Below are 18,762 nucleotides of genomic sequence, written 5' to 3'. Positions count from 1 at the left end.
CTCGGCAGTTCCAGCAAATTATCCTCATTGTTGACGGGCGACCCGCTCAACGGGTTCGGCCGATAGAGAAGAGGAGCCTGACCTTGAATCCATAGTATCAGAAACAATGCCAGTAGAAACAACCCGTTGACGCTTCTTACCATCATCAGGCTTGTATAAAGGATCATTCTCTCCTGCATCCTGCTTATCCCCATTACAATCAGTCTCCATAGAACCAGCACTAAAATCATTTTCACCATCCGTAGCAAGCGCTCCCAAAAAAGAATTAAGGAAAACCTGTGAAGGCAACTGGTTCTGGAAAGAAGAGTTCCCACCAGAAGCAGGAGTCTGTGAGTGTAAACTCAAATTTTCAAACCGCAGCCAAGAGCTAGTTGGACGTTGGTACCTACGCTGAACAGCTTTTAACTCAGGACCCCAGTGAGGCGTCAAAGACTCCTTCTTATGATGTAGCAAAAGGTCACAAAAAGAATCTGTATGGCCCAACCGTCCACACAGAAAACAAAAAACCTGAAAGTGTTCATATGCAAAACAGGCAAAGAAAGAGGTACCATCAGGGGCAACTAGTCGACGACGCCTTTTTAGAGGATTTCGCACATCCATCCTGACACGAACCCTAACATAAGATTCCGATTCAACAGTAGAAACCCTGGTCAAATCATGGTCCAGGTAATCCCCAATAAAATTAGCCAAGGAACGTGCCACTGATTCAGAAAAAAATCCCGCTTTGAGGTCATGAATCTGAACCCATTCACTAACGTAAATTAACGGAACCAATAATGGAACCTCCCCAGGTTGAAGAGGGTGTAAAATCAAGAGATGGTTATTGAAAAGCCAAGGAGTGCCATTCCAAACACGTTCAAAATCAACAGGGGTATAGAACCGAAACAAAAATCTTTTAGCACCAAGATCAGTAATACTAACTCCCCCAAGAGGATGCCAAAGCTCAGCAAGAACGTCCCGCATTGAATTAAAATTGATCCTACTATATGTCAAAAACATACCCACAAAGCACAGATCATAGGAAAAAGAGGAAGTATCCACCAAGGGTACAACCTCCAGGGCTTGATCCTCCTCATCAGATAAGGAAAGATGCTGTAAATTATCCGCCATGGGAGAAGAAAAATGCAGAAACCCTAGGAAAACCCTAGATTTTGAACGAAAAACGTGAAGATGACGTTTTAAGTTTTTATCAGTGTAAAGTCAAATTTATTAATATTTTATTAACATGACAGTATGATGCGGCAGATAACATGACAATTTCATTACATAGTAACGATAAAAGTAATAGTAAGATACATTTAAAATAATATATAAATTTTAGGATTTAATTAATAATTAAATTTAAAATAATATATAAAATTTAGGGTTTAATTAATAATTAAATTAGTATGAGGTTCAATCATAAAAATTTAAAAGGGATAGATTTTTTTAGTGATTAATTCTTTCTTTTATTACTAATTTTATAACAGTCTGGCCTGAGGTTAACTCAAAGTAGAACTTTTGTTTAATTAGGCCTAATTGAAATAAGGGATAAATATATCATAGTGTCTAATAAGATGCCAATGAATTGAGTGGAGGTGAACTTTGAATTTGATTTATGAAGATTTTTTTTCCGGTTCAAAGCAGTAATAAGTTTAAATTTAAATTTTAAAAAATATAAGTAAAACGATTTCGACCCGAAAAATTTACTTCTAAAAAAAGAATTAAAATAAATGAGCTTATAAATTTTACCGAATTGAATATTAATAAGCTCGTGGTTTGAATCATAAATAAATAGAATAAAAAAATTAAACTATTTTTTTTTCTAATATAAGTTGAATTTCTATGAAATTGAGTTCAAATAACTCAAAATATAATTTAGTTGATGTATAGCAATATAACCTGAACCATTTAAATTTTAACAATTTGGTGCTTATTTTACAATTTTTTTTTAGTTAAGGTGAATGATATTATTATATATATTCATAATTTAATTATGTATATATAATTTTATTATATTGTTTTTCTTTTACTCTTAAAGAAAAAATTTTTTGCCAATACTAAAATAAAAATTTAATGGATAGGTAGTGGAAAGATAAGAAACGAATTTTAGAAGATAATCACAAACAATTTTCTTGCAAAGTATTTATAGCCATATCTTAGGACATAATTGTTTGAAAAATAATTATTAAGACAACATTTGCAACTCTTGGTTTTGAACAGTTGTGCTTGAAAAATTCAATATAATTTTTAAAATTAAAATAAAAATTTATTTTCAATTCTCCCAAGTGCCCATCTTTAACCTTTAAATATTTAAATTATTTGTAAATCTATTACAATTTTATTATTTAGAGTTTCCTTCCAAATCTTCCAACTAACCAAATTTGATTGGATTGGTTATTTAAGTTTTATAAACTCAATAGGTTTCTCATAAATTTCAGATATAAAATTGCTAACTTTTACTAACTATATATGATAATCTCTCACTTAGTTAGTGATTGCTAACTTTTACTAACTATATATGATAATCTCTCACTTAGTTAGTGATGTTCTGAGATCTACAGAAAATAGGGTTTACAATAGTTGAGTAAGCTTGATCCGAGAGGATTTCTCTTGCTTGCTAGTGACGCCTAACGGCTTTTCCATTACAGTGATGCCCATCCCTGTCAGACAGATCCGTACGAGCAGAAGTATCAGTTTTCTCACCTACGTCAGGCGGCCATTTAATTTTCTTTAGTGCATATGCGAAAAAGGGATGCGGAAGAACTGAGTCGGTTTATTTATCATCATGCTGGGTCCTTGGGCTCAAGCGACCCGACCCGCTGAGCATTTGGTGGCCCACGTTTGGGCTGACGGACAGTCTTGCCTAGGATCGTCCTGAGGTCTAGACCTCATTTATTCTTGTGGGGCTTGACTCGGCCCAGGGAGAATGAGAGGGTCAACGGTTATCAGTTAGCAAAAGTATATCTAGATATAATTAAATATTTAAGTATAAAAGAGGTATATTTCAATTTAAACCTGCTGTTAATATAAAATTTTAAAATCTTGTTAAAATTAAATTAAATTAAGATCTTCTCCAAAATGCAATATCTTGAAGCTATTGCTTCACTATAAGATTTAAGATCTTCTTTTAGATTTAAAATTATATAGATATTTTAATGAATAATTAGTCTCTACAACTTTCTACTAAAAAGACTAATACTTATGAAGAAATAAAATTTAAATATAAATTCTTCTCTTTCCGAATTCTTTGACTTCTTCTAGATTCAATAGAATTATGAATTTCCTTTGAGTTACTACTAGAAGAAGAACTATCACTCTGATTAATATTTTGTATTATTATAGAATTTAATTCTTGCCTGCGGATTAGGATTTGGATCACTAATACAATTAGTTTCTAAAAACTCAACATTTCTGGATTCTACGACAATATTAGAATCCAAATTCAACAATCTATAAGTTTTTAAATTTTTAGCATATCCCACAAAAATATTTCTTAAGACCTTTAGGTCCTAATTTGGTTCTCTTTGGATATGCAGCTCTATAATAGGTAGGGGTGAGCAGTATTCGGTTTAAACCGAAAAAATCGATCGAAACGAATCGATTTGAAAATTTGGTTCGGTTTTTTATACATTTCGGTTCGGTTCGGTTTTTAATTTCAAAAATTTTAGTTATTTTGGTTTGGTTCAATTTTGATCAGAAAAAAACCGAAAAAACCGAACCGAACCGATTAGTGATAATAATATATTTTTTTCAATAATATAGAGAAATTAAATCATATTAAAATTAAAATATTTTAATTAAATTTTAAAATATTAAAAATAAAGTGTAAAAAATAAAAAAATTATTAAAAATCGAAACCGATCAAACCGAACCGAATCGAACCGAATCAGACCGATTCGGTTCGATTCAGTTTCTGACCAAAATCGATTCGGTTCGGTTTTTATAAACACTAAAATTTCGATTTTTGGTTTATTCGGTTCGGTTCAGTTTTGAACCGAACCGACCGAATGCTCACCCCTAATAATAGGTTATGCAGCCCTAAGTTAGGTTTTCTCTCTTTCTATGCTTCATATGAAGAATTTTAAAATGCTCTGAGGTATTCGGTTGTGCACACGATAGACTACTAATAAAGTCTTTTCTTATAGATTTGTTGGTAATTTAGCATACATAAACATAATATTAGATCATATCTACCAATGTTTTATTCTTTTTTTTTTCTCAAACTATTCTATTGTGGAGTATAAGATGCAATAGTTTTATAAACCAAACCAGTAACTTAACAAAAATTCATTTGGAAAATATTCACCAATACGATCACTTCATAAAATTTTGATTTTCTATAAGACTTTATAATTTTAAACATATCAAAAGTTTGAATATATCTAGAATAAACATATATAAAAGTAATAAAACTTCTATTTCCGCCTCTTTAATTCACAAATATCAGAGTGCATAAGTCCTACAAATTCAAATGTCATTTTATTTTTTGAAAAAGATTTCTTTGTCATTTTTGCTTGTATACTTATTTTATATTTTTCAGAATTCATTTTAACACAACGTATCAATCAATGTCTTGACATATATTTAGTTCATCTATATACTTAACATGCTTTGTCCAATAATGTATCATCTTAGAGAAAAATAACTTTTTTTACCTCTAAAACAACCTTCGATCTTTTCTTGCATAACTTGCAGATCCAGAATATGAAATATATTCAATAAAATTAACTTATTTCTAGAAGTAAATTTAATTTTAATGGTTTCTTTTCCAATGACTTTGGATGTAATATGATTTCCCATAAAGACTATTTCATTATTTGCTGCAATTTCATAATTCTTGAATAGATCTTTACTGTTGCAAACATGCACAGTAGCACTAAAATCATACTACTAATCTGTAGATTTTTCGTGAGTTGCCATATTATATTATATTATCATGTTAATATTAAGTCTAACATCCATCACAACTATCTCTGTAGAAGATGATTGTTTTTCAAGAATATTTGTATGCTTTTGTGAATTTTGTGCAACACCTTCTTTTACTTGCAATTTCTTGTAAAACTTACACTCTCTCTTGAAATGGCTTTCTTTCCACATAAATAAAATAGAACCAAAGTAAAATAGGCCAACCCAAATCAAACTAAACCAAACAAAAATCAAATCAAACAAAACAATTCAAAATCGAAATGCCAGCAGACACTATCGGAGAAAATCGCATGGTAATTGCAGCTCCTCTATCACAAAATAGAGAACAACAATATGAGCAAATGATGGAATGCACAGAAGTTGACCAATACATAAGAAAACAAACAAAAGCGACATGTAAACACAATCGGTTAGAAGAATAACACCTGCATATCGATTGGGAGAGACGCGACAAAGTGTAGCCATTGTCTAATGGCCGACGGGAGCAAAATCATCGGACGAACCTCAACAGATCCTTGGAAGTCATATCAAAACACCATCAACTCAGGTCCACAAAACTTTTCCATAGCCGACATCGGACATGAAAAACAATAAAAAAAGTAAAAAGAGAAATAAATCTCTACCCACGGCGAAGGAGAAGGAAAATCGAGGGTAGAGATTCACAAAAACACAAAAATAGACAAATAAAAGAGAAGCCAACCCTCCCTGGCCGAAGACAACCGAAAAATGGCACCAATGATCTAATAGGAAAATAAAGAAATAGACTCAAACAAAAGCCAGTACTAAAATCACAACCAAATTCTCTTTTGAACAATAACCCTTGCGCTCTCACTTTTCCACGCACACTCTTATGATGCTATCGGATGACTAATCTTAAAAATCCCTTTACCTGGAGACCTCATCTTGGGAAACTCTCCGCATAGTCTTCTGATTTCGAGGATGTTAAAGTTTTTCGAGAGATTCAAAGAGTAAAGGAGTTCAGTGCCGAGGAACAATCCCGCATGAAAATCTGCTGTTTACTTTATAAGTCTTAGCCAGCTCCAATAGCCCAGACCGGTGGTAATGCTGGGTGGGGAAGTAACAAGTTCAAAGAAGCAAACATTAGAACATTCATAGGTTGGTCGTAATCTTAATCATTTCAATTCAATTTTGATATCATGTGACGGGTGGAAGTTTCTAGTTAGCAGTTATGAAGTATTCATAAATTATATGAAAAAAAAAAGACATATAAAAGCAATCTACGACCTATTTATAAAATAAATAAAATGTTTCTTGCCTTAAAAAAATTCTTAAATTACTAAAATTAAATAATTAAATTTCCTTCATAATTCACATTGGAATTGGAGACGCTTGAAAACACCCGCGTAGCCGTTGATGATAATAACCTTTGGATAAGAGAGAGTGACGATAGTGGTTGCGACAATGGCCTCTTCAACCTCTGCATTCACAGCGAAGGTTCTTCTCTTTAAGAGACCAAACTTCCATCCTCAACCTCACTTCTCGCACAGTCCCAGGGCCTCTCTCCATGGCCTTCAGCACCACCACTTCAATCGCAGGCATTTCTTATCCCAAACAGCGGCTATTTCACTTCCCTTGCTAGCTCCACTAATCCACCAACCGGCCAACGCTGAAGAGACCCTTTCCGAGTGGGATAAAATTTCCCTACCCATTGACCCTGGTGTCGTCCTCCTCGACATAGCCTTCGTCCCCGATGATATGAATCATGGTAACTTTCTTTCCTCTCTTTTCCTTTATTTAATGATTCCAGAAAGCGCAAAAAAAGTTGATGGGAATTTTTCCGATTTGTAGGTTTCCTGCTGGGAACCAGGCAAACTATTTTGGAGACTAAAGATGGTGGAGAAACTTGGGTTTCGCGTTCAATACCATCGGCTGAAGATGAGGATTTCAACTATAGATTCAATTCCATTAGCTTCAACGGTAAAGAGGGATGGATCGTTGGAAAACCTGCAATTTTGCTGTACACCTCCGATGCTGGAGAAACCTGGCAGAGGATACCTCTCAGTGCTCAACTTCCTGGAGATATGGTAACCTTAACCTTCTATGTATTTTTTAGATACTTGATAGTGATACGCAAAGGTTACCCTTGTTGGCTCTGGTACAACATCTGCAGGTATATATAAAAGCAACTGGAGAAAAAAGTGCAGAGATGGTGACTGACGAAGGTGCAATATATGTCACATCAAATGGGGGTTATAACTGGAGGGCTGCAGTTCAGGAGACGGTTTCGGCAACTCTTAATAGGTAGGTATGCTTCTGCTGAAAATCTATTTTATATATTCCGTTAAATACTTGAATTTGTAGATTAACAAGTTAAATATTTGTTGCTCGTGGTTTCTCACATGAATGCTTGTTTTTATTCTGCTTCATATCTACATACGTATGTTATAATTGAGTAATCCTTTTCTTGCTAGTTTTTATGCATATTGGCTCTTCCCTGTATGATTTATAGTACTTGTGTCAAAGATAATTTTGCAGTCCATGAGATGATTGTGTGTGTCTCTTTCATCCGTCTGGATACTTTATTTTATGTGCTTGCATTATACAATTGTACCCCGAGTGTTTTAGATTACTGATTGCTGGACCGGAGATGATTTTCAATTTTCATATCTATGTCCTTCTTTTTAAGCTCAAGCAGTTTATTAAATTTAAAGTTGGAGTATTGTGATATCTCTTTATTCAATGATTTTTAATCACTAACCGGCTAGATGTTCACTTAGCTTTATCATTGCTGCAGAACAGTTTCTAGTGGTATTAGTGGTGCAAGTTACTATACAGGGACTTTTAATACTGTGAATCGCTCTCCTGATGGAAACTATGTAGCTGTCTCAAGCCGTGGTAACTTTTATTTGACATGGGAACCCGGACAGGTGAGGTTCTCCTTTCCTTTGATGTCTGGCTATCCTTGTAATTACATTTCATGTTATACTTTTAGTTTTCATGGGGCATGCTTTCTCTTAACCTCCTCACGTTGTTCACATGGCAATTGATCCTTTTTGACACGCTTTTGAAAACTTGAAGCCTAGAGATCTAACTCTAGCAATCACTAGCACTTTATCTTAACTCTAGTTTGGATGAGGTTCAATACAAAATACTAAGTTGGTGAATTTGGTGGCATTTCAATTGAGGGGGAGAGGGTGCATGTGACTTTGATAAAGATGTGGCTTAGACATCTTTTACTTCATCTTTTAAAAAGAGAACAAAAAGAAGAAAAAGATCTTCATTGATGAATGCAATTGCAATTTTTTGACAGTAGCTAACAGTTATTTGTTGAAAAAATTGCAATGTGTTTACTCCTGATATAGAAAATTAATTAATTTCATTGCATATTTATATGGAGAGGATGACATGTGATGCACAAATCCCTCCTCTGAACTAGTTAAAAAAAACTATAAGTAGCTAAACCCTTGAATGACTCAAGACTATTGGTGAAGCTAGCCGATTGGAATAAAGTGGAAGTTGAAGTTATTGGTAAAATAAAGATCAAGCTACGTGATAATCTTGTGAAAGTGTTCGATAAAGTGAGATATGTTCCTAAGTTTAAGAGGAACTTGATTTCCTTATGTAAGTTAGATTCTTTGGATTGAGTGTTCTATTCAAGGTAGGGTCATAAGAGTTAGATAAGTTGCTCTTATAATCATGAAAGGCAAGAAGTTTGGTGCAAATAATATCTAAAAGTTTGAAGGGAGCATACCAGTTGGAAGCATGCAAATTGAAACAAGGGCCATACCAACAATCAATAGAGCAAGAGAGTACCCAAGAAAAAGTTGATTTTTGCAGAGGTTGTGAAAACTAATACAAATTAACTGGGAGGTGGTGATCATTAGAACCATGTTCAAAGAATATTAGGAATTAGAAGTTAAACAACCATGTTCAAAGAATATTAGGAATTAGAAGTTAAACAAATTAAATAGGAAGTTTAGAGTTAAAATTTATTTAGAAAGTTTTAAGTAGAACTTTATTAGAAAGAAATTAAAGCTGAAAAAGGAAGATGCTTTATTTCTGTTTGGGACTAGATTTGTAAAGTCCAAGTTTGAGTTCTTGTAGTACACCATTGTGGCAGTGGCTTATAAGAAGGAAAAGTTGTGGCTATTATGGGAGAGGTTGTTAGGAAAGTATATGCAACCAAAGTGAGAATCTGATAGAGCATGCATCAAGGCTCCCAAGTTTATGACAGTTGGTAATTTGTGAGTGATTTATGAGGGAGAAAAAATAATTAGTGGTTGCAAATTTTTTTTAATTAGTGGATTTATTGTGGAATAGACTTATGACTACATGAACATTTTATATTGTTTTTCTATTATTTGTGAATGATTGTAACAACAACTTCCAATTAAAGCCTCTAGTCTCATATTCTTCAGAGTCATTTGCTGACGGATATAGTGAGACTCTTAGGAATGGAAAAAGATGATTAAATGAGATAACTTTTTGGAATAAGGGCTGCAATTATTCTATCTAGGCAAGGGAGTCTAGCAGGTTTTGAAAGTTTCAAGCTAACCAGTAATTAATGGACTCCTCTTCCTCATGCTTAACAAAATTGTCCTTTGTAAAATTATCAGTAAAAAAATTGACATTCTGAACCATAAAATACAGGATCAGTCTCTTTTTTTAGTTTATTTATTTTATTCTTTTTATCTTCTGCTTATTGTCTTTTTAATTCCTTGTCACTGTCTCATTTGCTTGTGTGCTGGAATCTATTCCAAACTTGTTGTGCACTTGCAGATACCCATTTTGTACCTTCTCATTTCAGTGTGTTTATTATCAAATGATCTTCAACAGTCGATACTTTTATCATATGGAATAAAACTAAAGACCACCAATCTATTGGTATTCGCTGTGAAATCAGTCTTGTATGCTAACCTCTATTGATGTAAACAATTAAGTCCTAACCTTTGAAATATGATTCCTGGGTTACATCTCCTTTCCGTTTCTTGGAGATTTAATGAGAAGAGGCCAAATTAACTCTGTATTTTCATATCTATCTGCCCCTTGACTTCTTTTACATTTTTATTTTCATTTTATGCCCATTTCATTTTATTGGTTTGTGCCTTATTTTCGCTCTGAGTTTTGATTTTGATATGAATGTGCAATTATATCAATTTGGATTCTTTGATTTCCACTATTTGCAGCCATTCTGGCAGCCACATAACAGAGCAGTTGCAAGAAGAATTCAAAACATGGGATGGAGAGCTGATGGTGGTCTTTGGCTTCTTGTCCGTGGTGGGGGACTTTTTCTCAGTAAAGGCACAGGAGTAAGTAAATTTTAGAATGTTTGTTTTTTGAGCACAAAAATCTTATGAAATGTTCCTGCATATATGCTTTTTTACAAATTTTTGTTGACTAAAAGTAGGAAATCACAGAAAGTTGTTTAGTGTAAGTTGAAACAGTAATGAATAACAAAATAAATGAATCATGCGCATCTTTTGTCGAGAACAACAACCAGAAAAAAAAAAAAAAAGTAGAGATGGATTTTATATTCAGAATTTTATTTTTTTTTACAAAAAGATAGAAGATGGATGGAGTTGATTTTTTCCCCTTATTTTATTTCTGCTGCTTCCTATCACATCGTTATTGAAGTATAACTCATGTTCCAGATAACAGAGGATTTTGAAGAAGTTCCAGTGCAAAGTCGAGGTTTTGGCATTCTTGATGTTGGATACCGATCCAAGGTTGTAATTTACTCACCAAAATATCAATATGATACTCTGCATGTTGGTGGTAGTGTATTTCATAGGTAAATGGCTTCATTTTGCTGCAGGATGAGGCTTGGGCAGCAGGAGGCAGTGGAATTCTGTTAAGAACCACTAATGGTGGTAAAACATGGACTCGTGACAAAGCAGCTGACAATATTGCTGCAAATCTGTATTCAGTGAAGTAAGCTTGATCTTATTAAAAAATTAGACATTATTTTCTCAGTTGAAAAATCAAGATAAGAAAATCAAAACCTTTATGCCTTCTTTTAAATTTTAGCCATTTTTTTCTTTTAAAAAAAGAATTTTGACATTGGTTTCGATTTTAGCTCAATTATCCGTCCAACAGACAAAAGTAATCCACAACATTGTCCATGTTACCGATTTCAATTTTAATCCAGACATGCTTATCAATTTTAGCAATCATGCTCAAACTGCTAAAATCCCCTCACACCTTCCCCCCCATCCCCTCTCAAACCAAAAAAATAAAAGTAAAAAAAAAATAAAAAAATAAGAGCGCTCTTTCCCCTCCACTCAATTACTTAAGATATTTGAGTGCTGCTTTATAGAAAATGAAATAGCTTATCTTTATCATTTGAAGAAAATAATAGGAAACAAAGAAAAATGGAAGATTCTTCAGGGTACATAAAGCCTTTACAATTTCATTTCAGTCAATACTTGTTTATGTTGTACAACACGTAAATCTCCGGTCTTTAACTGGCCAATGATTGTTTATGTTTAGCTTCCTAAACAGATTCATCCTCAAGATGGTGGTTTTAGAAGGATTTGGGATATTTCTTTTGCAGGTTTATCGATGATAGAAAGGGATTTGTGCTAGGAAATGATGGAGTCTTGCTTCGATACCTTGGATAAAAGTTGATGGTAGTATTCTTTTTCCTCCTCTTTATAATGACTTTTTTTTCTGAAATTTTACTGATGAACACACGTAAAATGTGCAAAGTCTCTGTTCAATAATTGAAAAATTATATTTTTTCCATATAATTATTAGTATTTATGGCTACTCAAAATATAGGAAGAAGTGTATTTCAAATGGTAAATTTGTTGCAATCAGTGTGATTTTTGTATGTGAATTCTGTAGTTACTGATAGAAAGTATTGTCCTTTAAGCCTTTGTTTGGATGCTTTAATTGTGCAGGAGAAATAAAGAGAAATTGAGCAGGGGAAATGGTGAGAAAATAATAAAAAGGAACTCTAATTTTCTTATTTTTATTGGAATAGATTATAAGAGTAGGAGAGGAAAACATTCCCTCCTGTAAGAAAGAGCGGAAAATAATTATATTTGGGTTCCTATGCTAAAATGAGCAAGTTGTGTATTTCCTTTTTTTTTAACTATTTTTTAGAAATATAAATAAATTAAAAAATATGATTAATTTAATTTAAAATTTATAATAAAAAAGAATAAATTTAATATATTAAATCATAAATATAATCTTAATATAAAATAATAAATATTAATTATCAATATAAATACTCTTGATAGATATGATATAAGTAATGAATAAAATCGATGTGGGATTCAACACACCCCTCACGTCCAGAATTTTACTGGTGCGTGACGTATTTATGGAAGGCTCAACATTGGATGGGGAGGCTCTGATACCATGTTAAATTTGGGTAAGGCCTAACTCACCACAAAAGCTAGCTCAAGGAGGATGATTGCCTATAATTTATATAAGGGGTACATTACCCCTTTCAACAACAACCGATGTGGATTCAACATATATAATTCTTTTTTATATATTGTATATCTTTTTAAGTCTATACTCTTTTTATATTTTTAAAAATATCTTTTTTATTTCACTATTATTATTATCGCTACTTTCACTTGCTTATACTGATAATCTTATGATTATCTTATGTTTATTATTATCTTATTAATTTCATAAATTAAGTGTTTAAATTAATAAAATTGGTGAAATTTGTATATTATATATGTATATATATATTATATATATAAAAGAAATTAAATTGATTGTACTTATATTAAGATATTTATTCCACATATAATATTTTTTATTTATATTATATTGAGTAATCTTTTGTATTATATATAATATTAATTTAATACAAATAATATATTTGAATTAAAATTAAATGATAATATATTAGTAATTTAATAATTAATAATTAATTTTCTTTTTAAATTTAGTTGCTTTATGTTATTTGATGAGATTTTTTTTTATTTTGTAGTAATTGGTATTTTTTTAATATAAACTCTTCTTATTTTTCGTATTATCGAATTATTAATAATTAATAACTCATGAAAATAATCCAAATCCATTCAATTGGATTGGATGGGAAGATTGAAGATCTCTGAATTTTGGGATTTGTGTTAATGGATTTGAGAAGCTTTTGGAGATGGGTTTATTTTTGGAATTTTTCTGGGAAGGAAATTGAACTATAATCACCGGAAGATAACATGTCTTATTAATATATTGAATCAGCGGTAGGTAATAATTGCAATTTTGTGAATGAGTGAATTTATGCCAAATTATAAAACTAAATTTAAAATTAATATTATTAATTAAGATAATCCATCAAATTCAATAAATAAACTAAATAACCAGTTAGATTTATAAATATCAATTAACTAACTATAAACTAACTATGATATATAATGAATTGAGATCCGGTAATCTTGATGTGGACACCTAGACTTTAATTTAGTGAGGAAATCAATGATCTGAAATTAATTCAAAGAAAGTGAATGCAAAAAATAAATGAGATTTAATGAATTAATTGCTCAGGAGATATTAAGGTTTTTTTTAGAGAAAATAAGTGTAGTAGATTCAGTAAGGATTCAAAATTTAGGAATGTCCCTTATTTGGGTTTAGATTAATGATATATATACAGTTTCATTCTGACATCCTTCTATTATGTCCCATCAGATTAGACGGGAATGTTTTTCTTGTAAGTGTATTTGGTGGTTTATTAACGGTGAGCAGTTGGCTAATAAATATAGAGTAAGCTATCTCATACCTTATTTATCGCGTGCGTCATATCAATCTAATTTACCGTATGCGCATTTATGACTCAGCGATAATATGAGAAAACGATGTGTGTAAGTGGTTGGAATCACACCTTGATTTTACCGAACCATGTCCAGCTTATCCAATGTGTACCGAGATAGATTCTCCGCGATTACCAAATTTGCCAGGATCATGAATACATGTCAATGTCACAATCAAAAGGGTCTCATATAAATTTATATATTATTGATATATAACTCAATTCATTAAATTACAATGTATTTTACTCCTAGTAATCTGATGTTCTTTGTATTATATCAAACTAATATCCATTTCCATGGTATTATGTTAATTAAACCCATTATGTTATTTAATTATTTAACAAAATTCCTCAAAGACTTTTGGACTATTTCTAGGTTAAAAATTCTAAGTTCAAGCTCTTGTTGTTGTATCAAATTTCACCCTTTATTTGATGTATTAGATCATGCAAACTCTGTGAAAAAACACCAAGCAACGTTAAACATATAAGAGATTGAATCGAAGTAAAATCCCCAATTTACTAAAGTAAATCAAATAACTTTTTACGGTTTGAATTGAGTTGCTATTTTCCTAACCCTAAAAAAAGCAATCCATTAAATAAAACTAAATAGAAAAGAAAAGCTTACATTGGAGTTCTTCGTTGAGGACTTGAATTTTCAATTTTATTGATTAACTAGATCATTACTCGCGTATTGCTATGAAACATAGGTATTTTTCTTTAAACTAATGTATAAAATATATAAAAATTTATAACAAATTTCTTCACTCAACCTTTGTTTTTGGTTTCTTAAATTTTGTTTGCATCAATTCGTATCAGAGATGTTGATTCTTGGCCATAGCAGAGAATGATGACACTGAAGAATGGAATTACAGGATTATTAATCCTTCCTTCTGGTTTTAATAATCCTCCTTTCTTAAACGTAGGGTTCTTCTAATTCTTCCCCTGTTCTTATAATTTTTTTTTCCCTTTCTGTACTCCTTTTCTCTCTACTTTCCTTATTACCAAACAGCTTGTTGACCCATTCTCTCAACATTCAGTGTGTTTCTCTTATTGCATCCCTAAATTCTTGCTCATTTAATTACATAAAATCAAGCCTATTAAACTCCTGCCATGGATATTCATCTCTAAATCACAAAAACTATTTCAAAAATACATGAAAGAAGGGAATAAGGTTTGTGTTTATGGTATGAAGAAATTTATTCATTGAACCACAATTGTAACATTATTTATAATTAGAGTTCCTGAGAATATCAAATCGAATCGAAGAACCATATCGAAACGAATCGAAACTGAAAAAAAATCAATGGTGTAAGAATTGAATCGTACCGAATCAAATTTATTTAGATATTTGATTTTGATTCTGATTCTTTGTCATGAACCATATTGAAACTGAATCAAAATCGTACTAAATCCGTACTGAAAAACTGATTTATATATATATTATTTTTATAATAATACTATAACTCTAATATATTGTTTTAATAATATGCTTTATATATCATATAATTTCAATAAAATTACACATATAATTATAATATTATTTAATTATTAAATACTTCTTACCATTTTATTTAGCGAATTAGTTAGTTGATTATAATTTGTTCCATTTAAATAGATTATATATATATATATAATATACACTGATAGAATTTACTATTAGAGTTATAACATTAGAATATAAATTACTAAAATAATTATATATATATACTTATAATAATAATTATTATTATTTATATTTATAATAATAATATAAAATTATTATATATTTTAGTCACTGATCAATTACTAAATATTTATAATAGTATAATTTAACTAATTCATTAATTAATTAAAATTTATTCTATATAAATAGATTATGTATAAACACTATCTTAATATTAATATAATTATACTAATAGAGTATAAATTACTAAAATAATTATATATTAATCGATATGTGTATGTATATATATTTATAATTGTTATTAGTAGCTATAAGGGTATATATATATATAATTATTATATATTTTAATTGGTAATTAATTATTAAAAATTTATAAGAGTATAATTTAATTAGTTAATTATATTTTATTTTATTTAAATAGATTATATTATATATTATCTCTATATTAATAAAATTTATACTAATCGAATATAAATTATTAAAATCAATTACATGTAATTGCTATTATTACTCTTACATATATATACGTCAAGTATATTGTATATATTAATAAAATATAATTTGATGAAATTAAAAATAAATTAAATTAAAATAATTGTGTCTATTTAAAAATAATAATATTTAGTTAAACTATTTAATTTTAGATATTATATAATTTTAAATAAAACTATATAGTTTTGTTATAAAAAATAAAAGAGAATTTATTTATTATAGAAACATTAAAACAAAGTTTTTAGAAGTTTTATTGGAAATTTTATTTTATTTTTTTTCTTTTAAAAGTTTAAAAATTATAATAGAAAGATTATATTATGTTTAGTTATAGCATTCTCTATATCTTTTGATTTATTGATTTGAACGTTGGAGTAACTGTCGTGGACATTCACCACTACCTCGCGTTTTCTTCTTCGCAGGTTCTATCCAATCATAGCGTAGCTATATTTCGGCCACTTTATCAATTTAATCCTTGCAACATCATTTGATTTCATTGTTGGAAATTCATTTGAATTAATACCGGTCTCTTATCTCCTTTTCTCTTAAAAAGAAATCTCACATTTCTCTTCCATGGCTAAAAATTCTCAAGCTGCTGCTAAGGTTGCTGTCAATAAGGACGCCATCATTTCTTCCACCCATGGCAATGGATAAAACACGCCCTCAATGGTCAATGAAGAAAATCTCAACAATCTGAGCATTGAACAAATGCTCCAGTACATTCGAAGATTGCATGTTATTTTTTAACAATACAAAGTTCGGGGAGAGGCGTTACTCATGGCTCCCAAGGGAAGGGAGAAAGTCCCCATAAATGCCTTAAGGACTTGAATAGGGGTAATTCAGATGCAGTGTAAAGGAAATGATAAGTCCGAAAAAGAAGAGCCATCAGATAATGTTCTAAAAGACGCTAGCAAGAAGTAGGTACGAGCTGCTCAAAGGTACCGAAAAGGATAGGAAGAGGATCAAAGAACGAGTAAAAAGTAAGACTAAAAGCCAGAAAGGCAAGGATGTCGGAGAGACCACAAGAGTTGCCTAGTCTCCTGAGGAAGGAATGATCAAGGTAACTATAAGAATTACACTCTATTGAATGACTCACGGACACATATTTTAGTGTGGATCAGGAAAAATGACAAAAAAATTAGATGGTTTCTTAAACTCAATCCTAAGAAAGCCGGAAGATGAGATAAGACCAAGTATTGTCGTTTTTATGAAGACCACGGGCATACAACAGAGGAGTGTCATCATCTGAAAGACGAGATCGAGAGGTTAATAAGAAACATTACACTTCGAAAGTTTATCATAAAGAATATAAGAGATAGGAGGTCCGAGCGCGAGGTAACAATTACTAAAACCACCCCTGATAGTGAACCTGTGGGGGTTACTCATGTAGCAAGACCGAGTGTCAGTAAAGATGGCCATAAGGAGAATATCACAGATGTTTAACTCCTGGGTCAAACTCCGAGTTTTGAAATTGGTCAAGATAGATGACCAAGCCTTTTCTTTTATCTTTAGAAAAATATTTGTGATTTATGAAAATGTTATAAAATTAGGATGTATTCTTCGAGTTTCTTTTTTAACAGGAAAATCAGAAATGTTGAATGGCTGAAAACGTGGAGATAAGAACAAAGATCGCAAGGCGAGTTCTGCTAGACCATCCAGGTGTTAGTCCTACTAAGAGACTACTAGGCCATCTGGGCATGGGTCTCGCATATCGAGGCATTTCATACTAGACCATAGGACAATCGCCAAGCCACAATCCGGGTGTTGGACCGTGAAAACAAAGAAGTTCATAAAAGGCCACTAGGCTATTCAGACATAGGTCCCACATACAGGGCATTCATGTCGGGCTATAAGGCAATCGCCAGGCCACAATTCAGGCGTTAGACCGTGGAAACAAACAAATTAATAAAAGACCATAAGGCCATTCGGGCATAGGTCCCACATATAATTTGGGCGTTGGACCGTGGAAACAAATAATGAATGGGTCCCGCATATTAAGGTATCTCAAGCCATAATCCAGGCGTTGGACCGTAGAAACAAACATAAACAAAGAAAAGCCATAAGGCGATCGCCAGACCATCCGAGTGTTATTCCCACTAAAATAATATCATAATTTAAAAATCTATTAGACCAAAAGACCGGGTGTTAGTCCCACTGAAATAAGACCATAAAGCGGGCATACGCCAAGCCGACTAACCAGGTGTTAGTCTCGTTCACAAAAAGATCTAAAGGCATTTCATGCCAGATCGCAAGGCATTTCATGCCCCAAATCATGAAAACAATTGTCACATTCGAATCCAAAGAATCGAAGACCAGTGAGGGGACCTCTAATATCACACGACAATTGCCCAAAGTAGGCAATGACCTATCACCATAAGATAGGGTTATGTGGCAAGGATCTGATAAACTAATACATGGTCCCACTCATAGAAAAGAAGGCTCTGACGACTATAATGCCTGAAACCGAGAGAAAATAAGACCCGGACACTTCAGGATAGGTCGGCCTTAGGTTGGACAGACTCGCCCTCTTAACATTAAGGCGAAACTCCATAAAAAAGTTATCGTTAACCGTTACAATCTAATAGATCTCTTTTATGCTTGAAATTACGGGATTCCCAACCAATTAGCCGGTGAAGTTCCCTTACCAATGAGTCTGCTACACCATTACCGAATTATCAGGAAATGTTATATTTATCCCCACCCTCTTACAGTATAAAAGAGCAACGATCACAGAGACAAATGTACATTATTCTCTAATATTGCTCAAACTTTAAGTAATTCATTGCATTCTCTCTATCTTTTGATTTACTAACTTGAGTATTGGAGTGGTTGCCGTGGACACCCACCATCACATCACGTTCTCTTCTTTGCAGGCCATCCAATTACAGCGCAGTTTCATTCCGACCACGTTATCAATTTAATCTTTACAACATCAGAAAGCAAATTAACGCTTTTTATATATCTT

At 31.9% G+C, this 18,762-nt stretch overlaps 2 protein-coding genes across 4 annotated transcripts; one reads left to right on the top strand and one right to left on the bottom strand.

Moving 5' to 3' along the window:
• Window positions 1-24: 24 nt before the first annotated feature.
• Window positions 25-1,110, bottom strand: LOC122725029. Its single transcript, XM_043961446.1, has one exon. It carries the CDS (start codon window positions 1,108-1,110, stop codon window positions 25-27), a length of 1,086 nt encoding a protein of 361 aa, XP_043817381.1.
• A 5,124-nt stretch (window positions 1,111-6,234) lies between these two features.
• Window positions 6,235-11,934, top strand: LOC110627187 (photosystem II stability/assembly factor HCF136, chloroplastic). 3 transcript variants are annotated; one of them, XR_002489855.2, is made up of 9 exons: window positions 6,235-6,634; window positions 6,718-6,953; window positions 7,040-7,170; window positions 7,664-7,796; window positions 10,056-10,178; window positions 10,521-10,595; window positions 10,685-10,800; window positions 11,423-11,550; window positions 11,632-11,934. XR_002489855.2 is itself a non-coding variant. In XM_021773459.2 (9 exons), exons 1-8 carry the CDS (start codon window positions 6,331-6,333, stop codon window positions 11,487-11,489), a joined length of 1,185 nt encoding a protein of 394 aa, XP_021629151.1. In that variant the 5' UTR covers window positions 6,235-6,330; the 3' UTR covers window positions 11,490-11,498; window positions 11,772-11,934. The 3 variants fall into 3 exon arrangements, 2 of the variants coding, with proteins under 2 accessions (XP_021629151.1, XP_021629150.1); XM_021773459.2 differs by having other exon boundaries at window positions 11,423-11,498; window positions 11,772-11,934; XM_021773458.2 differs by having other exon boundaries at window positions 11,423-11,934.
• The last annotated feature ends 6,828 nt before the right edge of the window (window positions 11,935-18,762 follow it).

Source organism: Manihot esculenta, chromosome 11, assembly GCF_001659605.2.
Source record: "Manihot esculenta cultivar AM560-2 chromosome 11, M.esculenta_v8, whole genome shotgun sequence".
NCBI classification, from domain to species: Eukaryota; Viridiplantae; Streptophyta; class Magnoliopsida; order Malpighiales; family Euphorbiaceae; genus Manihot; species Manihot esculenta.
Note: the sequence above shows the minus strand (reverse complement) of the source record. Positions and strands in the feature narration are given on the sequence as shown.